At 48.7% G+C, this 26,168-nt stretch overlaps 2 protein-coding genes across 2 annotated transcripts; one reads left to right on the top strand and one right to left on the bottom strand.

Moving 5' to 3' along the window:
• Window positions 1–339: 339 nt before the first annotated feature.
• SNX12 (sorting nexin 12) lies at window positions 340–3,123 on the bottom strand. The gene is made up of 4 exons (XM_051789505.1): window positions 2,890–3,123; window positions 1,327–1,422; window positions 991–1,115; window positions 340–532 (listed from the first exon to the last, which is right to left on the bottom strand). The coding sequence occupies exons 1-4, from the start codon at window positions 3,052–3,054 to the stop codon at window positions 430–432; spliced, it is 489 nt and encodes a 162-aa protein (XP_051645465.1). The 5' UTR covers window positions 3,055–3,123; the 3' UTR covers window positions 340–429.
• A 321-nt stretch (window positions 3,124–3,444) lies between these two features.
• On the top strand, window positions 3,445–24,886 carry FOXO4 (forkhead box O4). Its single transcript, XM_051789478.1, has 3 exons — window positions 3,445–4,530; window positions 14,526–15,752; window positions 19,601–24,886. The coding sequence occupies exons 1-2, from the start codon at window positions 4,144–4,146 to the stop codon at window positions 15,732–15,734; spliced, it is 1,596 nt and encodes a 531-aa protein (XP_051645438.1). The 5' UTR covers window positions 3,445–4,143; the 3' UTR covers window positions 15,735–15,752; window positions 19,601–24,886.
• Window positions 24,887–26,168: the final 1,282 nt, after the last annotated feature.

The raw sequence follows: 26,168 nt of genomic DNA, 5'->3' as shown, positions 1-26,168 counted from the left end.
AAACCTTACTAAAACGCTAATACCTGATGCGATCACTGACCAACATGACAACTGCTATTCTTCAAAGTCTCCTGCAGAGATGCTTGGGGCTGCACAGACAAGGGAGCGAAGGTCATCTCACACCTTCCTGTATAGGGAAAGAGGCAGCTCCTACACCAGAACGCCATAAGCAAGTTCCTGATCCACACCTATCCACATCTGCCCCTAGACACGGGACAACACGCTCACGTGCATAAATCTTCACACCTTTAGGCCAAGACCACAGCCCAGTAGAACAAACTGCTGCCAGTTACAAAAGAGGAAAATACTGAACAAACTGGGAGGTTCAAGAGAGGAAAAGCTGGTTCAGAGAAGACAGATTTAGTGTAAAAATAAATGTCATTTTTGCAGGAGGGAGGGTGGAATGGAGGAAGACAGTGCCAGGTGCTCCTACTGGCGCACTTTCCCTGGGACGTAGTTCCTATCAATAGTCTCCTCTTGCAGGAACATATGTAAGCAGCGCTCGTTCTGTGCCAGTGGGTGTCCAGCAATTCTGGAAGAAAATCAGATGTGGAGGTTAGCACAGCTGCCACCAAGACCCCCACACCTCTGTTCCCTGCAGCAGGGAGTCAGGCAGCTGGCTCAGCACATCCACACCGTGCTCAGCCCAAGGTCACTTGTTGGTACAACAGGACCAGTAAGAGGTGCCTGAGCACAGAGTGTTCCCTCCCATGCCGTGCCCTGATCCAACACTACGGTGCTGGTGGGTCTCTCCACCACATCTGTTCTGCTAATGCTCACTGCACTCTCAGGAGAGAGCGTGGAACACAACCCACACTCGAGGCAGCACTTGTTCCAGTACCACACTTTCATTACCCACCTGCAGGCACCACCCTTCAGCACTGGCACCTGCCAGCAGCAGGTCAAGACTCCCTCATGGTCAACCCACAGCCCCCTTCCATCAGCAGCAGCCCGAGGCAGCACACAGCAAACCCAGGACACCAAGCTTACTTGTTAATAAACTGTTCTAGTCCCTGTCTCCGCTCCTCGATGAAAGACTCCTCAAAGATGCCCTCATCTCCTCGGAAGGGGAGCTGTCGTTTCAAAGCTTTTCCAGGCAGTGGTGGCACTACAATCTAAAAGCACAGAACCACCCTGTCAGCAGAACAGCCACCTGCAATCAGATATCCTTTGCTGTTTGATGCTCATCTCCAGCCCCATTACGTGGACAGAGCCACAAAAAGCACCCACCACCACAGCCTCTCCTCTGGGCAGCTCAAGATTATGGCTGTAACTGTTCCCTCATGTCCCAGTTTCAGGAATAGGCAGGTCTGAGCCAGGCCTCACCTTACTGTCTCGTTCCAGCTCATTCTTCAGCCATTCAAAGTCGCTATATCGTCTCCTCACACACGACTCCTTCAATTTGAAGATTGGGAGGTTTGTCTGTAATGAAGCGAAGCAGTTAATTTGCAGGTTACTCTGGAAGCCACAGAGCACTTCAACACGCAACTGAAACCTGAAGCTACAATGAGAAGACCAAGCCCCCTGAGAATAAGGCATCACAGAAACACTCAGCTTCCTTATTCAGGGCACAGAACACCAAAACCCTTCAGATCCAAGCAAGCCAGGCTACTCAGTGCCAGCCATTCCCTCTCCCTCAAGTGACTATTTCAGGAACACCTCCCTTCCCAGGGGCACACACTGGAATCAGTGCTGACAATACAGAGAAGGCTGTTTTTTTTCCTCTGAGTTCAGTCCATTTTGAAGTGATTTACAAGAGGGCTTCACAGTAGCCTGTAGAGCATAAGAACATCCAACCCAACACTGGCATCTCCAAGGAAGAACTACAGGAGGAAATCTTTTCCCAGCAACTGTTCAAGGCCAGACCTCATGCAGCAATCTTCTTCCAGAACAGACCACCTACCCTAACAGGCGTTTTCACATCCATCATGTGTCACTGCATAAATGCAAAGCAATATCCCACCCTTCTCCCCCTGCCCACTGCAGCCCAGCAACTGACAGCTTCACCTTTAAACTTCGACCTTCAACTTCACCTTTATCTCATCGACACAGCCTGAAACATTCCAGGAACTGAGGCAGCAAAACCTTCTGATGGGCAGCACTCGGATGAACACCGGTATTAGTGCACCGCGATTAACTGTATTCTTAAGAAGGCAGCGAGGTAAACCCAGCTGCACCTCGGCTGGTTTCAGTGGACTAAGAGGTTCCCATTGCCACCTGCAGGCTGACGGGAGCCAAGCGCCGGAGCAGGAAAAAACCAAACACCAATTCTTCTTAAAGGCAGGGGAGGCTCAGCAGCTAAATAACGCCACGATCAGAAACCTAAGCCAGCACCACATCACACGCCAAAGGGAGCTTGTTCCAGGGGAAGCTCAGTGTTATGTTCTCCAGCTATCAGACGCAGAGCTGTGAAAGGGTCCCCCGTTCAGTGTGATTAAGGCTCAGTGAACACTGCGAGTGCTCAGCCCGCTGCACACACTCCTGGGTCACAGGCCCTCGATAAAGCAGCCCAGAAGGGGCAGCCCGCCTGCACTGCGAGCAGCTCCCGAGACACTGCTACCCAGTTTTCCTCCCCTGCCTGAGATAACCAGCTCCGTACAGCCATGCCCTGCTCAGCAGCCACCCAGCGGGGCAGTAGCGAGAGGCCGGGCGCAGGACCCTGCTGAGGCAGCACCTCCCACTCCCTGCGTGCACCAGCCCCGCTGGACGCCGAGCGGCCCCGGCGAACCCCCCAGCGCTGACCTTGAGCCCCGGAGCGCCCCAGCCCGGCGATGCCAAACAGTGACACCACCCCGGGCCCCCCCAGCCCCGCGTCCCGAGCGCCGCCGCCCCTCCCCGGGCCGCACGCCGGGGCGGCCCGGCCCCGCAGGCCCGGCGCGGGGGCCGCACCCGCATGCGGAGCTCGTAGCTGGTGTATCTGGCCCGGCCCATGCCCACGGTCTGCGGGTTGAAGATGTCGATCTCGAGGAAGTTGCTGGGCGGCCCGTACGCGTCCGTGAGGTCCTGCGGCTTAGCGTTGAGGCGCCGGGTGTCCGCCACCGCCGCCTCCGACATGGTGGTGCCGCCGCCGCCCCGCCCGGCCCGGCCCGGCCCACCCCGCCCGCTGCCGCAGCCCGCCCCGCCTCGCGCATCGCCGCGCGGCGCCCGCCCGCCGCCTGCATAAACCGACACCTATCCAGAGTCCGGGGCCTCTCAGATGCTGCCCTGCCCGCGCACCGACGCGCGGCGCCCGCCCACCGCCTGCATAAGCTGGCGCGTATCCAGGGTTCAGGGCCGCCCTCAGCCACCGCCCTGCCAGCGCCGCCGCGCGGCCGCCGCCTGCATAAGCGCGGCGGGTATCCAGCCCGCGGGGCGCGCCCAGCGCGCCCCGGAATCTGCATGGCAGGTACACTGCCGGCGTGGGTCCTGCCGCCTGGGCCGCCCCCGCCGGGTCCCCGCGGGCCTGGGCACAGCCTGAGGCCTTGAGGGCCGCGCTGCGCGCTTGGGATGGGAAGCGGGGCGAGGGGTCTAGAAACGCACACAGGAACTGCACCATACAGCGTCCGGGGTGCAGTCGGCCCCGGACACTCTTCGGCGCGGGGGGCGCGGGGCCCGGAAACTCTTTGCGGCGGTTCTGACAGGCAGACTGGGACTTGGACCCGTCAGGCCTTGCGCGAGGGCGTGTCCGGAAATGGGGGCCGGTCCGTTACGGGACGGCGGAGGGAGCGGTGCCCCTAGCCCAGCCCGCGGTGCCGCGGAGCGCTCTGAAGCGGGCGAAGGAGCGGCGAGCGCCGCGGGCCCACCAGGCCCCACACGGCCATCGCGGGGGCCCCGGGACCCCCCCGGCCCCGTGGGTTATGTAAGCGCGGCCGCCGCGATGCCTGCTGGTAACTGTAGTCGCGCCAGCGCGCCGCCTGCCACGCGCACCCACCGGGGGCGCGCCCCGCCCTCCGCCGCGGAGAACGCTGGGTATTGTGGTCCGCCTCGCCGCCTGCCACCGCCCGCCACCGCCCCGGCGGGACTACAGCTCCCGGCGAGCCCCGCGCGCGCAGGCGCGTGGTGCGGCGCTGCTCGCTGGTAAACAGAGCGGCGCGGCGGCGGCGGGCCCGGGGCGCACAAAGGAGCGGCGGGCCCGGCGCTCCCGGCGCGGCGCGGGCGGCTCCCATGGCGGAGCCGGGCGGGGCCGCGGCGCCGCCGGACATCGACCCCGACTTCGAGCCGCAGAGCCGCCCGCGCTCCTGCACCTGGCCGCTGCCGCGGCCCGAGGCGGAGGCGGGCGGCGCGGCGGGCGCGGCGGAGGAGGGCGCGGGCGGCGCGGCGGCGGGGCCCGGGCGGGCCGAGGGGGCGCGGGCGGGCGGCGCGGCGGCGGCGCGGAAGGGCGGCTCCCGGCGCAACGCCTGGGGCAACCAGTCCTACGCCGAGCTCATCAGCCAGGCCATCGAGAGCGCCCCCGAGAAGCGGCTCACGCTGGCGCAGATCTACGAGTGGATGGTGCGCTCCGTGCCCTACTTCAAGGACAAGGGCGACAGCAACAGCTCCGCCGGCTGGAAGGTGCGAGGGGCCGGGGCGGGAGGGACAGGCCCGGTGTGGCGGGGCCGGGCCGGGCGAGCAGCGGCCGCGGAAGCGCCTCCCCGGGGCCCGGCCCGCCCCGCGCTCACCTGTTGCTGCTGCCCGGCCGCGGCTCAGCCCTGCCCAAACCCTCGTCGTCAGACCCAGCCCAGGCTCCGGCTCTGTGCAGCTGCAGCAGCTGCTGGGGGTGGTTGTGGTGTTGCCTTGCGAGGCTGTTCCCTGTGCTCGTTGCGGGTGGGAACTTTTCCAGGAGGGGCGGCTCGCAGGCTGTGTCCGAGTTTCTGCGCAGGGTGAAGCATCGGTTGTAAGGGTATTTTTTAATCGCAAGACCGCAGTTCTCCGTCACGTGATGGTGCTAAAGCTCGGTATAAATAAACTGTCGTGGCAGGCGTACTCGGCGTTCGAGAGGCTCACTTTGAAAAGGGGGCTGTGTCCCGCAGCCCTGCAGGGGCCGTGGGCAAACTCTGCTAGAGTCTGGAAAAGGAAAAGCAATATTCTACTCCAAAGGCTCAGCATTGCCTTCTCCTCTCGCTCTGGAAATAGGCATGTGCTGAGTGCTGTTAAAGGACTAAAGGCCTTTTCAGTGCTCTGCAGGTGCAGAGGTGTCCCCATTCCAGTGTTCCCATTCTCTTTAGTCAAACGAACTCTAACAAAGAGAAAGGGAAATGTGAGAGCTGGCTTGCAGAAGAGCCTCTCAGCCCGTCCCGATGTACCGAGGTGGATGCTATGGTGACTGGAGTCTAAACAGATCTGTTGCTCTCCCCCCACACTGGAATTACTCTTGTTTGCAGTATTAGCGGTTCATCCACTCTGCAGTTCTGTGGCAGCTTGAGCTAGGGTGGCTTGGGGCTTCTGTGGCCCCAACCACACGTTCCTCTCCTTGTGTGACTGAGCAGTAAGTCAGCACAGAGAGTTAATTTTGAACAACAAAAAAAAAAAAATTAGAAAAAGGCTGTTTCTGGTAGGATGGCTTTCAACTGGCTCAGCTCTCCGAAGTGGTTCACCACTTGTTTGCCTGAGTGCAAATGTTTGCTCCAGAGGGTGGAAAGGTGGTGAGAGGGATGCAGCTGTCAGAGCTTAGACTGGCACAGGGCCATACAGAGCTTTTCACCTGTGCCATTTGTCTGGCTTGCTGACAGTTCCTGGAGAGTGCATATAGTTTGACTAAAAGGGGTTATTTTCTTTTTCTCCTATGTGCAGGTTAAATACTCCTTATTTAGTTCTAATTTGGGACAGTGCTTGGGTGCATTTCCTTACTCTAAATGTGTTTTGGTGGTTTTGCCTTCTCAGGCTGGGGGTACTGTCCTGGTCCTGCTGCTCCTGTGTGCAGTGGCACTTTGACAGTGCATGGAACTGGTGCATTTTCTTGTCAGGAGTGTGGCTGTACCTGTTTGGCAGTAGTGCCTGACAGTTCACTGCAGCTTCTGAAATACTCCCCAGATACTGTGGTGGAGGTGGAATATAGTGAAGTGTCCTACTGTACTAGCTGCTGGAATAGGTAGACTTCTGACTCGATTCAGTGTGACTTTCTTTTTGTTATATTCAGTGTGTGTAACAGGTCCATCAGTCTTTGGTTTTATTCTGGGTTTTTTTAATCATGTGTCACTCTTGGGACACGGACAGGTAGATTTAAATTGCAGAAGTTCTCTATGAGAATTCTTGCAGATGTGAGAGTGAGGGCCCTGCTCAGATGCTGTTGTAGCTGTTCTGTGATTGACTTTTCAGTGTGAAATGTGTTTGTGGTTTTTCAGCCTAGAACAGACTAACTGGCTTTAGAAGGGAAAAAGAAAGAAGTTTCTTGCCAGGAAAGATGAGGGAGGGCAGAATGTCAGCAACTGTGGTGGGAATTGGCCTGTCTTATGATTAGGGCAGTTTAAAGCCCTTCACTTAACCCAGCAAACAGAAAACTATGATAGAAATACAGTTGGAACTGTTGAAATGCCAGGGAGAAATTCTTGTAAAAAAAACTTGATTTAGTTTTTAACCAATACTGTCAAAGTTTGAGTTGGTCTGTAGAGAGTATGTGGTTAATTTTATGTGTCCCAAGAGAGACAGAGTGGGCTGTGGTGTGTTCCCTCTGATCCATTTTCTTCCCTGTTCACTCTCCAAATCCTGTTGGCAGAGCTTGGCAGGATGTGTTCCCCATCACGTGTGACCACAGAACTGACTTCTAGTCCTCCTTTGTGTTAACACACAGTTATATAGATATGCAAGAGGCTTTGTTTGTTTTACTACTTCACTGTTTGCATCAAGATGCCTTAGACAAAGGCAGGTCAGGCATTTACAGTTTTATAGATATAGAGTCAATCAAATCAGTTCAAGTTGAATTTTATGGACTTAGAGTAAAATTAATAGGTGCATATTTAAGACTGAGTAAACAAAAGATGTCTCTTCAGCTGAGGAATGATCCTGTCTGGCTTTTCAGTTTTATTCTTCCTTGTTATTTTTTAGAGCTGTGAAGCTCTGCTTGCTTTTTTTTTTTTTTTTGTAATCTGTAAAATAAGAGAAAATCTTCTTGAGTTGTCTTAACTTTAGTGATTTCTCAGTTTTGAACTGAATGAGTTTGGATGGAGGACGTTAATGTGGAGCTGCTGCTAAAGGCTGATGTAGCATTTTGATGCCTGTTAAGGTGGTGGTACAGCTCTACAGTTCTGGCATTTCTGTCGTGTTTGGGCAGAGCCATACTGATAATGTGTCCCATTTGTGTGCAGCGCAGCTCTAATTGAGATTTTCGAATGAGTAATTAAAAGAAATATGTCTTTAAAAACTTTTAATCTGCTTTAGTTAACATGAAACCCATAAGCTCATTGTTGCTTCATAATTACTTTACAGCTGTCCTACTCCACTATACAATGGGGGGAAATACAGCTGTTACAGACTGCCAGGGTGTAAGCTCCACGAATTCCGGAAGGATCCGTATTGTCGAGGAAGGTGGTGTTTGCTGTTCTTGAAGTGCTTCAAGCACCTTGTAAAGGGCAGATTTGCTGTGTGTGCAGCCTGTCCTCTCCCTGTAGTAATTCATCTGAGGTTAAGAATTACCCAGCCTGCAAGGCATAAGTGCCCTTGCAGGGGTGTGTGTGGGGCTTCTCTGTAATCCTCCTCTCGGTGCTCTGCAAGCTACTCTGTGGATAAGAGGATAATTCCTTCTGGTTTTGAGATTACTCGGAAGAGGAAGGTGTTGAGGGTTTGGGATAAAGCAGAAGTGCATAAACCCTGCAGAAGCAGTTTGCCCTGGTTGTCACATCCACGAGTATGAGCAAGTTTGGCACAGCGAGGAACAATATTAAGGACCTGTCTTTTTTTAGTGAAACAAACTGTGTATTCTCCCAAAGCTCTCGCCTTTTCCTTTGTGGGAACAGAATGAACTTTAAAACCAACCTTTTCACCCCCCAAAAGCACTTCACTGAAACAAAAATCAGATGTTTCCTGTGTGTGCAACACAAAGGGAAGAACAAATGATTCTGCACTGTTGTATTAGTTATGGGAGGCTGCAGTCACACCTCTGCATCCTCGTACTTCCCATTCACTTGAATTCAAATGTGTGCATGTATATACACATATGTACATGCAGCATATGCATCTTTATACACATCTGCAGCAGCTCAAGTAGTTGTGTTACAAATTAAAAATTACCAAGTGTTTGTCTGAAATAGAGGGTACCATCTATGTGGAAACTTGTCTAGCTCTTAATCTTCATTTTCCTGAAAAACCTTCCTTCCTTTCCAGGCTTGTGTTACGTGCACACTGCACGTAGCTGAGAGTAACTGGTGACCAGATGGATCAGGAGACCTGGCTGAGGGCTCAGTCACAGAGTCACTTGGCTGGCTTTCAGTGCCACAGTGCTGGCTCTGAAGGTCCCCAGCCTCTCCCAGAGCTGAGGATATCTGATCTCCAGGCAGAGCATGTGCAGGGCTCCCTCAGGTTGGAGCAGCTGCTCATCCTGTGGCCCTCTGAATCTCCTCTATGAAGGAGAATAGCCAACAGACAAAAGCAAGCCTGTCCATCTTCTGTATGGTTTCTGCTGTACTACAGCTGATAGGTTCTCCCAGGCTATCTTTATGTACATAAATTATGTGAATACTTGTTTTGGTAAAGTTGAAAAGTTTATTGTTTATTGGTGTGTTGACTAGCACTCAGGCAGCTTTTGGGTTTTTTTCTGTAGTCAGATCTGGAAATGAGCAATGATCACTTCCTAAAATAGTCACATTAGTTGTTTCCTTATATCTGCTGGAGTGTCCCCATATCCTTTAAGACTTTTCTTGGCTCAGATTTGTCAGAACCTTAGCTTCTTAACTTGAACAGGTAAGGGCCTAAATCACTATCAGTAGAGCTTTCTTTAATTTCACTAAGAAACCCTTTACCTGAACAGGAACATCTGGTGGGAACACTGGGTTTGCTTTGACATTTGGTAATGATAATTTCAAGATCACAGAATCGCAGAATGGTTTGGTTGGAAGGGACCTTAAAGATCATCTCATTCCAACCCCCCTGCCATGGGGAGGGACACCTTCCACTAGACAAAGCCCCATCTAGCTTAGCCTCGAACACTTCCATAAACCAAAAGGAAACATAAAACTTAAGCTCAGCATCTTGGCTCTGAGCAAAGTATAATTCTGCCCAACCTTCAACCTCGTGCAGGTTTGTGCATAGGGGAGGCTCAGTCTGGGGGTGTCTCTGCTGCACAGAGCCATCGACCTCGGTCTGTGAAGAAAGCAAGCAACTTTCTGTGACTGTGCTGAGAAAGCCCTTAGTGTTTATTCCTAAGTTCACGTGCCTGGAAGGATACAATTCCACACTAAACCTTCTGACATGAAAAATGAAGAATGATGTGTTCTAACTTGAATGGGAATAGTGATGTCATTGCTGTCATCACTGGTACTTAAATTAAGTACAGTTACTCTTTAATGGTGTTGTAGGTGCTGCTTCCTATTAAGTTTGGTTTGGTTTGGTTTCTTGGAAGTTGCTGCCCTGCAAAGGGCAGGGAGGGTCTGACTGTTTGAATCCAGGGGGGCTGGGGGTGGGTGGCAGCTGCTGGACTCTTGCCATTACCTCACATGGCCCCAGATGCTTTCATGTGGTGGCAGCAGGGAGATGTTTTCTGTCCCAGCTGCTGACAGCCTGGCTGGGATTCCTTAAAGTGGAGGGGGATAACAAACAGAGGCCAAATGATGGTTGTTCAGGTGCTGTACTGAGGAGTCCAGCAAGGAAACTTGAGGAGCACTGCTGACAATTAGAGGGCCTTCTTGTGAGCCCTGAAAGAGTATGAAGCACAAGATTTGGGTTTCTTTTTTTGTTTGAAGCCTTGTAGGGTGTAGCTGTCCCCCTCAAAAGTAGGGAAGAGCTTGTCTTTTATTGAAAATCCATCTGCCTCGTGCACTGCCAGTCAAATTACTTTAAGATTTTGTTGCTGCTCTTTCCTGCTCCCTGCCAGCTTGTTCTGGAAAGCTGCTTTGCTGAAAGATTATTCCCTGCAGCACAGCTGAATTTTCCAGGCAGTCCTCAGAGATGGCTGCTCCTGGGCTGCTGGTATTACTTGTTCCAACAGGTTTCTTCTGCTCTACCTAATCCTGAACAGCTTTTTTAGTATATGGCTGCCTGTCTTGTAAACTTGTAAATCGCCTCGGTCTTTGGTTTTTAGAGAGCTGTGATCATCTGCTGGCCTCCCACTGAAAGATTGCAGAAAGGAAAATGTTCTTCCTAAGATAGAGATCCCAGTCTGCTGAGCTTGACGTCTGTGCTCATGTGTGCCTTCTGGAAGGGGATTGCTGGGAAGTGCTTTGACTCCCTGGCTCTGGAGGAGTTGTTTACTTGCTGGTGCAAAATCTCTACAAGGAAGACTTTTTCCTGAAGCCCTTGGAGCCAAGTGGCCGGGTGAGTGCTGAGACAGGCACTGACAAATACAGCAGGCGGAGCGTCCTCCCCTCACAGCCTCCCAAGAATGCCGTGGCAAAGGATAATTCAGCACAATTACAGGCCTGGCTGTGGAACATGGCCCTGCTCTGGGATGAGACCACGTTCTTTGTGTGCCTCCAAGGCAGTGAGAGTTTATTACAGGCGGCTGCAGTGATTGCATAGCTTTCCTTTTTTTTTTTTTTTTTTAAATTATTTCTATCACTCATTCCTGAGGGAGACTTTTTGCTAAGAAATCTGGTGCCTCTGTGGTTTGTAGGATAAACTTGACTGCTCCTGGGAGAATGGCCAGGAAAGGATGGAAGCCACTCTGTCTCCTGGAAGGATAGCTATTCTGTCTTGTGTCTTTCTCAGCATAGCTTGTGCTTGGCCCCGAGTGCTCTGGTAGCACAGGCATTGCATTGCTCTGCCAGGCAGGGCACAGGAGCCTCCTTCTGCTCCTGCCACATCAGTGTGACAAAGTATGTCACAGGAGGGTGACATCTTTAGTGTGAGGAACCTTAAAGTCTGAGCAAACCGTCCTGAATGTTCTGACCCACTCTGAGTAAAACTTCAGTTTTATGGTAGATAACATCATCCTCACCTACTAAACTGTGTAGTCCCCTGGAAAGGCTGTCACTGGCCTTCAGTCTTCTCTAGTCACTTCCCCTGAGCATTTTCCGTGGTATCTTGGTGTCCATGGCAGTTGTCCAGAAGGCAGACTGGGCAGGAGAGTTGCTTGCTTGTGCTACCAGCTCCTGTGGCTAATTCTCTGTCCTGTTCAGGATCCACATGATGGTGTGGGGGCAGGCCTGGTATGATGCTGAGAAGTCTTCCTGTCCTTTAAATGCAACTAGGAGTTTTTATCAAGAAGATTCAATGTTGTGGTAACTGAGATTTAGAGAACAATTTGTGTATGCTGCTAGGCACACTTCTGTGCCTGGTCCATGTATCCTAGTTTGTACACACAGGGGTTGGGACCTGGTGAATGGTCCACCCTACAGGGTACAATAAATATCTCTAGCCAAACTTTGGGGTTTTTTGCATACTATCTGTCCTTAATTTCAGACTGGTTTTGTCTGAATGTCATTTACAGGAATCATCTTTGATCTGTGATGGATTTAGAAACACAGGCTGGCATTTTTTTCACGGCAACACTTTAACATACAGCCATAAGTGCCACTGTAAGATACCTGAATAAATAGCAATAACCCACCCCTAAGTAGTGGTTGAAGAGGTTCCTTAGGATTTGAAGGATTCCTGCTTGTGCCTCTTCAGGTCATGCTTCCTTATGATCAAAGAGTTGCAGAGTGAAGGCTTTGTGTGTTTTGCAGGTGCTCAGACCAGCTGGGATCCTCCCACACTGCTGAAGTTGAGCATCAAAAAGTTTGTGCCATCTGTATGTCTCTGGTTTGAGTTGCTTAATATCAAGAAAGGAAATATGCCAGGGTTGCCTGGGTGACTGATCTCTGTCATTTCCTCTCCTGTCAGGTTTGACTTGCTGTTCTGTGATTATTTTAGCATAATTGATTTGCCCCTGGCTTTCTCAATGAGATTTAAAGGGTGCCCTCCATATGGGAGGTGTATTAAATCATTCAGCAGGAATGATTGTGCTGTCTCACAGCACCCAGGCTGGTAGGTGAGTTGATTCTGTTGTGTTTTGGGACACTCTGGGCTCGAGTCTGCAGTTTGCTCTGCCTCCAACCACATATTCTGTTCCCTTCCTTAGTTTTCTGTGCTTGAACCCCACAGTGAGGAAGTTCGAAAAACAGGCAGAGATGAAACAAGCAGGAAAAGTAGTTGTCAAGGAAGGATAGGGCTGCTTTTCTGTTGGGTTTGCTCTCTGAACTAGCTCACAGGGTCACAGATGCTTGTGTTATGGAAGGAGGAGAGTTTGAAGATGAGGAAGGAAGGAACAGTAGAGCAATTATCTTTTTGTACAGCTCTGAGCCATTATGGCAGTTTAGCAGTAACATGTAAAAGCACTGAGACTGTTTCATAAAGGGTACTGTGTTTCACATTTCTTTGATCATGTTAATCCTAGTCTTATTCCAGTATGTCTTATTTCAAGCTGCTTTTCAGCCAAACCCCCCCAGGAAATTAGTTACTAAAACTGTCCCTTATGATACCCAAAATGGTGCTAATTTTCTTGAGGTTTGTGTTACTGAGTTGGTTGCACCAGTGCAGTGTGCTTTTGCTGACACAGCAGTTAAAAGCCTGGCTATAGACATGCATGAGAAGAAAACAGAAGTCAGTTGTGAAAATTTAAAATCCTGAACCTGTTGATTTAAAGTTCCAACTGAAAACCAGGTGGTTATGAGACTTCAAATGTGTCCTGTGTGTGCAGGCTCTTGAGTCATTCCTGACACAATGTGATGAGTTCACAGGTTACTTTCAGGAAAATAAATGAAGAATTAGTGACAACCTATTGATTCTTATTGCTGCAGCATTCAAAGTTATGCACATTTACCTGGGAAAGGGGGTGGGATTCTTTGGAAGTGAAAGCAGCAGCCTTCCTGGAGATGGGATACCAGCCTGAATTACTTCTTTCAAGGCTTGAAGGGAAGGAAAGCTGTGTTTAGAGAAGATGGCAAAATAATAAAACTGTGTAAGAGCATTGACTGACATATGTTCTATCAGGCCCTGGCTCTGCAGTCACTCTCCAAGTAAGAACACATGTATTCTTTGATACTGGTTGCAACAAGCAGCCAGTCTTCGCCAAAAGCTCAACAGCCAAAGGTTAAAATGGAAGCTAAACCAGGATGACTTTCACATCTCCTTCCCTCTCCATGAAAACTTTCCACTTTGCCTGGATTGTTTATCTACATCTGCGTTGTTCTAGGATAGTACTTATGGTGAGGTAGCCAAAATTAGCATAGTGAGGACTTTTCCGAGAGGAAAAGGGTGGGGAGAGGGAAAGCAGCAGACAGGAAAGAACTGTGTTGAGAGTTGGTGGAAAAGGATGATAAAAGCACAGTTAATTTGTTCAGAATTAAGAGAGTATGCATGAAAGCTGAAGGCTGTTATGTATCTTTTAGTTTATAAGAAAAAGATGTTGCTCTTGGAGCTCTTTGATCACTGTTGTGCTACCAGTGCAGCACCTTTTAATGATCTGTAATTTGACCATCTGAACAGATTTGGTGCAGATATCAAACAAATGCACGACACAGGCCTCGGGGGGAGTTTATGGAGGATCTGTTGAGCCAATGAGACTGTTGCTGGGGAGTTTTATCAGTTGTAGGATGAAAATTCAGTTTTATGATGGCATACAGATATGTTAGCTTGCAGTTTTCAGCTAAACCAGAAGAAAGGAACTGGGAGAGGCAAGGAATGTGTGTCTTGCCAAGTGGAAAGATGGGAGAGGCTAAAACTGGCATGTACTGTGTGGGAGTGCAGTATCCACTGAACATCTCACCCTGTCAGAAACACACACTGAGGGAAGTGCACTGCCTCCCTGCAGAGGGAGGCTGCCAGGCTCCAGGATTACTAGGGCACTTGTTCCTCAAAGTTCCACTCTTGTTTCTCTGGTTTTGGGGTGGAGATGGTAATGGGTCTACTGAATTAGAAGTGTTTTGCCATTTCTCTTCACCCAGTCTGTTTGATTCACTGCTGTGCTGGGCTTGAATCTGATAAAAACTGGCCACATAAACATTAAAAACTTCAACCAGGCTTATGCTGGGTAAAGGGGCTGTCATAAGGGTGGGAGCAGCATTAGCTCAAATTCAATTAGGCTCATGTTGAAATTGAAAGCTGTATTTAAGAATTTGCTTACTTGCTCTGTGATGTGCTTACTTTTTGCAGATTCTGTATGGCCTTTAAAGATCCCTTGTGTTAGTATTTTGCTGGTTGAAAGCTGCTAGTTGTCATGGTAGTTTCACCCTTGGCATTGCAGTGAGACGTGGCACTGCTTGCTGGTGCTGCCAAGCATGTTCAGACAGAAATACCAGGTTATTATGGGTAGGCCTTTGTTATAACTTTCTTCTCTGGTTACCATCTGAATGCGTTTGTGCTTGTGAGATTTCTAGGTGGGAGGTGTGTCAACTGTCAGGTCCTCACTACCTGTGGTTTTTATATTTGTTTTTTTTCAGAACTCCATTCGACATAACCTGTCCCTGCACAGCAAGTTTATTAAAGTCCATAATGAAGCCACAGGGAAGAGCTCCTGGTGGATGCTCAATCCTGAGGGTGGTAAAAGTGGAAAAGCACCAAGAAGAAGAGCTGCCTCCATGGACAACAGCAGTAAACTCGCAAAAGTCAGAGGTAAAGCATCCAGGAAGAAGCCTCCTCTCCAGTCTGCACCAGAATCCTCTGCTGACAGTCCTGGCTCCCAATTTCCTAAGTGGCCTGGGAGCCCGTCCTCAAGAAGCAACGAGGACTCTGACGTGTGGAACACCTTCCGGCCTCGAACCAGTTCCAATGCAAGCACCATCAGTGCCAGGCTTTCTCCTATCCTGACAGAGCAGGATGACCTCCATGATGAAGAGCTGCTTCCTTCTCTGGTGTACTCCAGTGCATCCAGCAACGTTCCACCAACTGTGACCGAGGAGCTTGAGCTCATTGATGGGTTAAATTTGATGTCTCCCAGCTCATCTGTTCTGTCTACCCAGCAATCTGCCTCCAGTGGTCAGATCCAGAGAGATTCCAGCTTTTCCTTGCAGAGCCCAAATGCAGCTGGTCAGACTTTTGGCAATTCCCTGTTTAACCCTGTTGATATTTCACTGCAAAGTTCTGTCAGCCATTTCTCTGCCCCTCAGACCTTGGAAGCTCTCCTGACACCCAGCTCTCCGCCTCCGAGGGATGTTATGATGACTCAGGTGGATCCAGTTCTCCCACAGACTGGTAACAGGATGAGCAGCCGAACTCTTCTGCTTCTGGGTGGACAAGCTGCCCAGAGTAAGATGAGCTCAGGCAATCCACGAGGAAAGCCTGCAGAGCAGCAGGCAGAACCAGTCGGTGCCAGTGTTTTACCATCAACACTTCCCATAGTCACATCTCCTCAAAACACTGCCAGCATCACCAGTTTGAAGGCTCCAGTTTCTGCCCAGCCAGTCCAGCTGGGCAGTCCAGTGCTTCTTTCTTCTGCTAGCCCTGCTCCCTTGGGATTGAACCAGGACAGGCTGCCCACTGACCTGGACATTGACATGTACATGGAGAACCTTGAATGTGATATGGATTACATAATCAACAGTGAACTCATGGATGGAGAAGGACTGGACTTTAATTTTGAACCCATTCTGCCTACTCCTAGCTATCCCAGCACCTCACAGGCCTCCAACCATACCTGGGTACCAAGTTAACTTCAGGAGCACAAAAAGGTAGGTGCAGCTCTGTAAAATGCTACAGCTCTATAACCCTGTCTGGGATGGCTCCTGTGCCAAACTCTGCAGCAGATAAAGGTACCTCTCTGGAAGAGCAGGTGCTCTTTGAGAAAAAAGCTTTTGGTAAAGAGCCACGTTCCCTTTTAAAAGGAGCAAAAGCTGTGTGAAGGTAGGTGGATTTAACTTCCCAGGTCATCGTCTCCTTTATGAAATAGAACAGCAACCTGAACGAAACTCCTGTTGTCTCCTGTCCCCCAGGATGACTGCAGCACAGGACATTGGTCTGCCAGGCAGTGCCTACAGCTCTGCAGTTAACATGGGAGCATGTGCTGATTCCAAAAATAAAGACATGGTCCTATATGTATAGAATAGTTGAACTGAGCCAAGCACAAGCTGTGTTTCTATCCAGGTTATTATTATCCTTGCAAAATTTCCTAGTACCTGCAGTAGCAAAGCATGTCTGTGTTGTGATTGCCTGCTTTGCTCTGTGTAGCAGGACACAATCCTTCTGTTGTCACACCTTCTGCCCTGCCCTTACCTGGGATAGTGTCTGTAAGGTCTGGTAAGCTACTTCAGCAGCATTACCTGCTCAATTGCTCATGTACCCATTATTGGAATGGGAAACAGGAGTCTCTGGTGTGGATGGAGATGGATGAAGGGATGTGTTAGTGCTGTCCCATGCACAGCAAAGCAGCCTCTTTAGCAATTTGTCATATTTGCACAAATAGAGTCAGTTTTGCAAATAGTGCGTATGAGAACCAGAGTTAAAAATACATTATTTTCTGAGGGTATGACACCCTGATTTAAAGCATTTTAACCACAGGGGCAATAGAAGAATTAGGAAACTGGAGGTGAAGGCATACTTCACACTTGGATCTTGGTTAGCTAACAGGAAATGGACAGACTGGACCATAGGCTGGGTATTGGTTGGAAAGTGGAAGCCTTGCCAAGAATATTTCCTTTCTAGGAGGCAGATACGGTATTTGTTAGTGTTGTAAATTCAACCCCTAACACTGTCCTTCATCTCTGTTAGGACTGTTTGCAAGTTAGTGGCAGAGGCTGTGGCCTTTTGAAGTGTTTCCACTGGATATTGTTCTGAGCTTTTGTGTTGTGGGGTTTTTTTGTTTGTTTGGTAGGGTTCAGTGTTTTGTTTGGTTTTATGCCATGCTAGGGCAGGCCATTATACTTGGGGAATACATTGACTTTTCAGGGACAAAATGTTTTTCACAGGAATGTTTTTAAAACACATATAAGCTGTCCTGCACTCCTGGGCTGGGTACACAAGACCTCTCCCTACAGAATGAATACCAGGTGTAGATTATTTTTTTAGGAGTGTAAAGCAGAGAAACTGAGGGACAACTTATCAAAGGATAGGTTCTAGAACTGTTGAAGACGTGGATATAATCAAGAGGGAGAACACAAGCTCGTAACAACATGGTGATGTTCTTGTTCCATATTATTACTCTGTGTGAATTGCTTAATCAAAACAGAGGAGCTATGAGATGTTTAAACCCCCAGATTTGCTTTGTTCTACACGTGAAATTGAAGTGATACTTTCTGGGAAATATGCTGGACATGTGCTCACTAAAGGAGTGAGATCTGGAACAGGTTCTGAAGCACTATTGTGTTTGAGCAGAGAGCGTAGCTCCCACGTGCCCCTCGGTGCTCTGCTCACAGCATGGGGAGGAGAGGTGACACCCTGCTTCAAGCCTTTTATTCTCTCCTTAGATTATGTTTGCCTTTTCTGAGCTTTGCAAAGCTTTTCCATTTTGCCTGCGTGCTGGAGTCCATGGAGTGGGATGAAGGGGAGCTTCTTCCCCAAAGGAGGGCAAGGATTGTGCAGAACGCTGACAAGACAGAGGGGTGGATCAGGCTTCTAACAAAGGGGGAACAGGGCACATGTGGAGAGAAATAAGAGTGTTCCTGGGAAAAGAAGGCAGAATGTTTTCTCAAATTAACGAGTTCCAAAACCAAGTTTTGGAGCTGCAGACATCAGTGTCTGTGAGGAGGTCAAGACTCTGTCATCTCTCCCTTACTGCAGTGAGTTCTTAGGGTCCCTGTTTGGAAATCACTGTTCAGGGAAAGCGTGACTGCCACTATATATTGCTCTAGTGTGACAGGCTTTTTCCCTTTCATATCCTTACTATAAATGTGTTTTTTCCATGTTAAATTCACACTGGCAAAAGGTACTCTACGTGATCACTAACCTGAAGTTGTCCTGAGTAGTTCCTGTGGGCTTAACTTGTTGCCTTTTGGGTCATTTTTGGGTATAATGCTGAGTGAAAACTGTTCATCAATAAATGACAGTGGTCACACTGATTTGAACAGCTGGAATGAAACTGAACTGGGGAAATGCTTCTCTTTGTAGGCAAGGGAAAATCTTTAGGAATAAATGCTTAGTCTCTCTGCAGCACTGGGGAGGACATGAACTAGTTGGTGTTACCCTTGGTGCTCAAAGCTACCATGACTTTATCACCTTCTCACAAGTTAAATGCCAAAAGAGCTTCTCCCCAACTTCTCCAGGAGTATCTTTGAACTCTACCTGTGTCTCTGTACTTGGAGATTAGAGATCAAACATTGAAACTTTGCCTCTGCCCAGCAGCAACGCAACACCCACAGACCGAGCTGTTTGCTGCAGAGGGAGAAAGTCAGCACGTGAACACTTTCCTTGAGTAGGAAAATATGAACTTCTGTTGTCTGGTAGCTGCAGCTCAGTTGTAAACCTGTCATTCCCTGGTTAAGGGACTAGATGTGCAAAGCCAGGGTGACTTATGGGAGCCTTAGTGAGCAAGGTCATGGGAAAAGAGTAGCTACAGCTGGAATTAGACCATGGCATGCAGATGCTCAGTCACTGGCAACCACTCATGCCTTCAGCACTTCATGTAAGTGCCCTCCATTCCAGTCATGAGAAGTGTGGGTGGTCACCCAAATGTCTCTGAGCAGCTCAGGGACTTTGGGCTTTTCTTACTGTGCTCTATCTAATTCCCTTTGGTCCACACTGGATTTTTATCAGCCAGCACATTATTAAATCAATAAAACCCTCATCACCTTGTAATTTCCTAAAGTAGCCGTTGCTCTGGCTTCTGAGTTACTGTCTTTTCTTGATCAGGGCTGATTCCCTCTTGTAGTTTTTTTTCCCTTTTTACAGGTTTTTCATGCTCACTGTCACTGAATCCAGCTGAGGGGATGCCCTACATTTATCTCACTATTCTGCCTTCCAAAGTGGATCACAGACCTACTGTGGAGGTTTTATGTCAGTGTCTTAAGTCTGCTTAGACATATTCCAAGGCTTGTTTGAACGAGTTGTGACAGTTTTATTGAGGTGAGACAGAAGACCTGAGAAGGAATCTTTAGACCTTTGGGGGATTGAGATATCTAAAAATGTTTAATTACTTACAGGTAGATACAGGATTTCTTTAAATGGGTGAGCATAAACAATTTTAGTGTGTGATCTCTAAAAATCTCTTTTTTAATCTTTTCCCTACCAATTGATATTTGTGTTTAAATTGAAGAGTAATTTTATTCTTCCTTGCTTCTTCCCTGCAATGCCTCTGGTGTTACCCAGATCCTTCTTTGAGCTTCCTTATCTTGCAGAGCTTTGTTGGTGCTGTCACCTTACAGGAGGAGTGCTTACTTTTACCTTTGTGATTTGGTTTTATCCTTGTCTCAATCACACTCTGAAGCTTGGAGCTGAGCAGTTGGATCCTCCACTTGACTCTCTCTTGATCAAGGTCTCTTGTTTGTTCTGTAGGGGCAGATTGGTAGTAATGACCTCCTTATCTGTGCATCTAGGATTCCCACTGAAGCCGACATCTAACCGGTCACTGTATTTTTCTTCTTCCTAGTGTCCTTCAGGTTTTGAACATTGGGTTCTGACTTCACTTCCCACCCCAGCAGAGAAGAGAATGGAGCACGTTGGATTCAGTTTCCCTGCACATCATGCCTTGGGCAGAAGGGGCTGCCCATCTGGGAAGAAGGGGCAACCTGCATCTGGCTGCAACAGGAAGAGTTTAAAAATAATAATCCTGTTATGTGCCATGGCTCTTCCTACAAACCTGACCCTGCCTTGGACCATCTGGAGAAGCCCATGTCCAAAGAGGAGCCCTGGTAAAAACCTCGGCCAGAAGACTCTGTGCCAGGCAATAGCGTTTTCCTGTGTGATGAGTTGGGTTTGCTGGAGGAATCCCTCACTGGCTGTCCTCTCTCTGCTATGGCAGAAAGTCTCCCAGTGCCTCGGACTGGTGAAGGGCTGGCTCTGCTCTCGCTTGGCTTGCCCATGGGGCAAAGTAGTTGGACTTCTTGATTAAGCCACCAGATGTGCACTTGGTATCCCACAGGCTCACAGAGAAATCAGAGGGAGCTTGTTGGTGGAAGCCCTGTGGGAAAAGGGTGTGCTGTTTCAGGGGTTGGCTTCAGTGTGCCCATCACGGGAGCATCCATCGTCGTTCTGCAGGGAGGGGTGGTTGTGGTATAGAAGGCTTCCTGTTGTCCACCTGGGTGGAACAGGAGGACACTGAGTTTTTCACTGTGCCAACTGAGCCCCATTGAATCAGAAGCATGTTTTGAGAAGTCCCTATGCTGTTCTCAGCACTTTCCTGATACACCAGGCTGCTGTAAAATAAGCACAGGTGCTAGTAGCTGTTTCTGGGACATAAAAACATCATTTTGGGTTTGTTTTTTGATCTGTCTTGCTACAGCAGCGAAATGGAAAGCCTGGGTGTGGCCTTAACAGAGCCCTGGTTGCTTTTCAGAAGGGCATTTTCTATAGATGAAATATTTTTTTACTAATCTGGGAACTTTCTACAGCGAATATGAAACCAATGTAATGTGTGTCCCTATTATGCATCTCTCCGTCTGAGAAGGCAACAGAGACAGACTTCTTTTTCAGGGCTGTATTAGGAACAAACACATTTGATGTTTGATGATGTAAATGATTGAGGGAAAAGAATTGGCAGGTCCCCGCGGTTTCAAACCACCTTGGGGAAGAGTTGTACATTATTGTAATCTATATGTAAAAGTAGGTGCAAATTACATAGAAGCTTTTCTAAACCTTTTTGAATATATATTATATATTTTAATTGAAAAATGAGATTATTGGATAAAAAGAAACAAAACACATTTGCTGCACCTGTCCCCTTGATACCAGATAACACTACAGTATGGGAGGGGGCAGGCCTAAGGCATTTTGGGCCAAGAAGCTGAAAATGTTATTGGAAAGGTGGGAAGGGCACTGGAGTGTGACTGGGGAATGGCTGCTCTCCCCAGAACAGGCGGAGGGAAGGTGCCTGGCATGGCATTCAGCCACAGCTGCTCAGTGTTTGCCTCGCTGGGCACTCCTGCCAAGCCAAGGGCACGACGTGAGGGAATGCTAATCATTAACAGCTCGTTCTCAGCTAATCCCTTAAGTAGCTGACCTGCAGCTGATACATAGCACAGATTCCCTAGTCTGCTAAGGAGATGGTGTGGACTGGATCATGCTAGATCTGCTGATACTCTGTATAACCCTTCTGGAAGGGGTGTGATCAGTTGTATTTGGTAGCTCACTTGTTGGTTTCTGAGGGTTTTTGTTTTCTTGCTGAAGTTTCTGCTACTGCTGGGGAGCTTGAAACCTGTAGGCTCACCCTCAGGGGTGTGCCTGGGATCTTGGCTCTGTGTTCTTGCAGAACAGAAGTTGGGGGTCAAAAGATGAGTTCAGAGCATTAGCTGACATTTTCCTGTCACTGCTTTGGTGTTTGCAGTGGCAGGATCTGTGGGAAACATGGTGCTTTCACGATGTTCTGGTAGGCCTAGCCTGGCAGAAAGACTCTCTAGTCCTTTCTGAAGGTGGCTTCAGTTCAGAAAGTTTGTATCATGCAGTGCAGTGAGCCCATACTGTTTTACCAGCTTGTCTGCTCTGTTTTCATGGGCTTCATTTTCATTTGAGTGGAGATAGGAATAGGAGTGGTTGCCTGGTTACCTGCAGCAAGGAGTCTTCAGAAGTCCTATCTTCAGCATGCTCTGCCGTCAGAGCCTTTGAATAGTTTGATAACCTTTGCTTTGAAGGCTTCCTCCATGGCAGACCTCCCAGTGATGTTTCAAATTTACCCACAATCTACATGTCTGGCCACACCTCATTGTAACAAACAAACAAAAAGGCAGTTCCTAAGCTGGGATTCCAGGTCTTGCAGACTTGAGTGGTGGATGCACATTCTCACTGGAGTTAGTTCATTACACAAATGGATTGAAACCCTTTCCACAAACACCTGATGGCATGTGCCACACATAAGAATCAGCCATTCTGAGCTGCAGCTAATAGAGCTGGAAGGATTTATGTCACTTGGCACATAATATGCTACCTTGTCAGCTTGGGTCCTGGGGGGAAGTTTATCCCATGAGCTACAGAGCAAGTGGAATAGCTGCTCATGCTTCACAGCCATGTATCAAAGGACAGGGCACTGCTGTGTGTGGTCATGTTAAATGTGAAACTCTGGCTCATTTCCCATGAAAATGGAACCCAAAATGATAGGAAGGACAAAATTAGTAGCCAGTGCTTCAGACCTGCAAATCCATGGTGAGCCCTTTCTGGCTGGCTTGGTCTGTGGGCAAGAAGGGCCATGTGCAGGTTGTTCCATAGTGTCCCTTGACTGTGACAGCACCAGGAGCTGGCCTGGTCTCTCTCTGCAGAGAGCCTGGCCCTCAGCACTCAGGTAGCACCCCAGGGAGATCTGACATGATCCCAGCTATTACATGTCCTCGACCTGTTCCAGCTGAAGGAGGTGCAAGACCAAGGCTTCTTGTGGTTGGTGCCCTACAGTGTGAGTTAACAAGAGATCCTGTACTTTGATTAAGGAATAGAGCACTGTCTTATTTTTTTCCCATACTCCCAAGCTAGACTTCTGGAAAATCACCTGTCCCTGGGGACAGCACTGGAGACAGGAGCACCTCTGGCTGGAGTCCTGCTGTACCAGGGTGCTTACAGTGATGTTTCTGCCTTGCAGAAAGTCCATGCAGGTGCTTTCTATCTCCTCAACACAGCAGGAGCTGTCAGTGGTCGAAGAAGCCTGAGAGTGCACTAGTGCTGAGGTTTGTGTTAGGAAGACTCGTGGAGTGCTCAGTAAACAATGAATGTAATGTTGCAGGGTCAAGCAGGCAACTTTAGCTTCTCTTTTATGTTTTTAGCAGGATAGCTTGTATTGTGGGCACAGAGGGCAGGGAAGAAGAGAATTCAGGAGTTCTACAAACACTTCTTAACTAAGTTCATTTTCATAAACCTCGAGCTTTTCTAGCCTGGGGTATTTCCTCATAGGACACAGGAGACTTTAAAGTTCCTAAACTGCTGCTTGCTGAAAGGCTATACCTGGCAGGGGGTTGCCCAATATTTGTCCTTTATTTTTTTCGTATTCTTGCTCAAAAGTGTTTGCTACTGGCTGCTGCTGGAGGTGGGATAATGTCTTGGTGGCTCTTCACTCTGCATTAGCACTGCAGGCACCACGCTGGGGGGTTAGTTTTTGCTCTAAGGAAGGATTGGACTGGGATTTTGAGAGCAGCTGTGAGCTGGGTGGATCAGGAAGGGGCCAGTGACATCACAGGGGAGTGATGCTTCTGCCGAAGTACCTGAGCAGAGTGGGCAGGGAACCCTTGGCATGAAGCCTTACTTTGTGCTGTGTTCCTTGTCCCCACTGAGCTCAGGTAACAAGCTTCTTCATCTTCAGAGGATCAAATGCCATCTTTCACAGTGTGAAGCCACCATGCAGCTCAGGGCCATGAAGGATTTGGGTAACTAAACCCATGGAGCTTAGGAGGCAGACTCATTGCTTTTATTTACACCTGGGTTTAGCAAATTGCTTGAGCTTTGTTTATAATTAAGGATATTTTACTATGCTCCCAGCTTCATGTGAGAGCTGGGAATATTGAAAGCTTCTTGGAGCCCTTAATTTTCCTTGTTGATATGTCTAAAAACATGTCATCCTTACCCTGTGCTGCTTTAAAAAGAAGCAGTCGAGTCATCCTGGTGAAAGGAATGAAGCATTCCAGAACCTGGGTGTCTTCATAAACAAGAGTCATAATAGAAGCAAAGTAGCACTAATCAGCTTTTCCAAAGGAAATGCCTAGAAAGCTTTTATGTAGATCATAATTTGTTAATTTTCTTACTTAGTTGCTTATTTATAGCCACACTCAAATGCTTCAGGGCTAGCCTTGCTCCAGGGTTGAGGAACCTGTGTCTGGTGCCATGAGTAGGAGTGCCTTGGAAGTGGTGTCCTGGAGTGTCACCAAAATGTGAAAACTTGGACCCATTATAAAAAACCCCACCCAAATCAATCAACTCTGGGACATGAGCATGAACAGGGATATCTTAGGGTTTGCCTCAGTTGCATGTCTAATGAAAAACATGTTCTAATTAATGTGGGGAAAAGCAAGCAAGAGGTGACTTCTGAAGCCTGAAATATCTGTCCATGTGAAAGCTTGGTAGTGTGTGGTAACCCATCACCACAGCCTTCAGGAAAGGGATCTCCTCTCTTCACCAGCCTTTCTGTCTTTCCCTGCACCCTGACGTGTCTGCAGCTGATGGAAAACAATCTCTGGTCAGTCAAAATCACAGCTAATGCTGTGGTGTAAAGCAGGGAGAAGAGGCAGCAGAAGCTGAAGGTGAAAGAGCTGGTGCTGTTGCGTTTCTGGTCCTCTGGCTAAGGCAGTGTTACGGCACGTGGTAGAACAGGATGTCCACAGCTGGTGGTGTGGGGCTCCCCAAGGTGTCTTGAGAGGTTTGGCTACATAGAAGATAGGTTACCTGTCCTGAAAGGAGCCTTCTTCATAGGGCAATGGGGGTGATTCTGTGAAATGATGCTTCCAACACAGTGGAGTCTTCACCTGGTGCGACGCCAGGAAGGGTTTCTGCATTGCTAGCACAGATGTCTGCTGCACACAGGGCAGGCACCACTAGCTGACATAGTTTCCACCCCATCCCCTCTGCACTCTTTCACCCATTTCTCACAATAAATTTTTTTAGAAAATAAACCTCTGCTTTTGTTTGCTCTCTGTAGCAGTGTAACTTCTGAACCATTACAGGCTCTTTGTTACCATCTGTGCTAGCAAGACTGTAGAATGTGCTAGACTAGGGGGGAATGTTTGAAAAATAAAAACCTGTAATCCTCTGCTCTGTGTCTCATCCAGTTTGTTCTGTTTCCCTGGCAAGGACCAGCTGTTTTTCCTTGACATTGTCTTCTTTCCACTGCCCTTCTCACCTCTTAGGGCAACCCCTCAGTGAAATGCCCCTTAAGTGGCCAGAGGTGGAAGGGCTGCAATGTGACAGCCCACGAAGGCTCTACTGTGCTCTGCAGTGTGTAGAGCCCCTTGCTACAACTTACTGGCAGTGTGTGGGATCCATGGGGTGCCAAGCCCTAAAACTGACCCTGGGGAGTTTTAACCCCTTCATTCCTTGCCTTTCTAGACCTGAGTGCAGAAGGTGACTCCATTTTATACAGCCACATTCAAAGATCTTTGCGTGTCAGCAGCTCTACCTGTTATCTCTGGGAACAGAGAGATGGATTTGCTGCTACTCTCTTCTTTCAGCCACCCAATTCACAAGTAGATGCTGACACATAATTAGGACAGATAAGCACGTGAGTGAGCTTTTATCTTTGCTTGCATACTCCAAATCCTCCATCAAAAAAGGAACGTTACTACAGCTGTGAAGCTTTTTTTTCTGTATTGGAAGATAATGGCTCAGAGCTGACCATTAAAGGGGATATGAATGTCAGAGTGTAAGCCATGAGCTGGTCATTTCCTGGGACTGCTCAGAGGCCTCTTGGGCAGGAGAAGGCTTCACCTGGGAATGTCAGAGGGGTCCTTCCTTGACATAAGACAAGTAGTAATGGAGATACAGTCTGAGCCAGTGAAGCAGCTTATGAGGAATGTGCTGAAGCCCTTGAATCAAAACAGCATGTCATTGCAGCAGGTTTTCCTTCTTGCAGCTGGGATAAAGCTGGAAAATGTGCTGTTCCCTCTGCCCTGTGGCTGCTTTGTGCACCACAGCTCAGGAGGGGTCTTGCAGAAGAGGAGACCAGTTCAGAGCTTCGGTCATGTTGCTGTGGAGTGGTGGCAGGTAAGGAGATCAGAGGGAAATAAGGGAATGTAGAGCATGGATTCCACTGGCCTGGTTAGACACAGGGAGAGCAAGTCAGGGATATTCTAAAACTGCTGAGGGTAAAGTCTGGTTCATGAAATTGCACAGTATATGTACAGCTAGAAAGCTTGCATTCAAAGCCTCGGATACTCAATAATATCTGATAACACTCTTATTTTTCAATAGTATTCTTTATAACAGTTAATGCAAATAACTCTCAAGGGGTCTTAAGGCTGCTGCTTCAAGATTTAAGCCAATCTCCAAAAATGGGGGATGAGGAGGAGATCCTTAGGGGAACTGTCTGCCCCTCA

This window comes from Manacus candei, unplaced genomic scaffold (genome assembly GCF_025592945.1).
Source record: "Manacus candei isolate 608988 ecotype Guabito, Panama unplaced genomic scaffold, ASM2559294v1 h1tg000003l, whole genome shotgun sequence".
In the NCBI taxonomy this organism is placed as follows: domain Eukaryota; kingdom Metazoa; phylum Chordata; class Aves; order Passeriformes; family Pipridae; genus Manacus; species Manacus candei.
Note: the sequence above shows the minus strand (reverse complement) of the source record. Positions and strands in the feature narration are given on the sequence as shown.

Excerpts from the sequence above, each read along its gene's own strand:
- SNX12 (XM_051789505.1), bottom strand. The coding sequence starts at position 3,054 with ATGTCGGAGGCGGCGGTGGCGGACACCCGGCGCCTCAACGCTAAGCCG. Across the intron at positions 1,423-2,889 it reads GCTACGAGCTCCGCATGCGG|ACAAACCTCCCAATCTTCAA; the intron begins GTGCGGCCCCCG and ends GCTTCATTACAG. Across the intron at positions 1,116-1,326 it reads AGCTGGAACGAGACAGTAAG|ATTGTAGTGCCACCACTGCC; the intron begins GTGAGGCCTGGC and ends CTGTGCTTTTAG.
- FOXO4 (XM_051789478.1), top strand. The coding sequence starts at position 4,144 with ATGGCGGAGCCGGGCGGGGCCGCGGCGCCGCCGGACATCGACCCCGAC. Across the intron at positions 4,531-14,525 it reads ACAGCTCCGCCGGCTGGAAG|AACTCCATTCGACATAACCT; the intron begins GTGCGAGGGGCC and ends GTTTTTTTTCAG.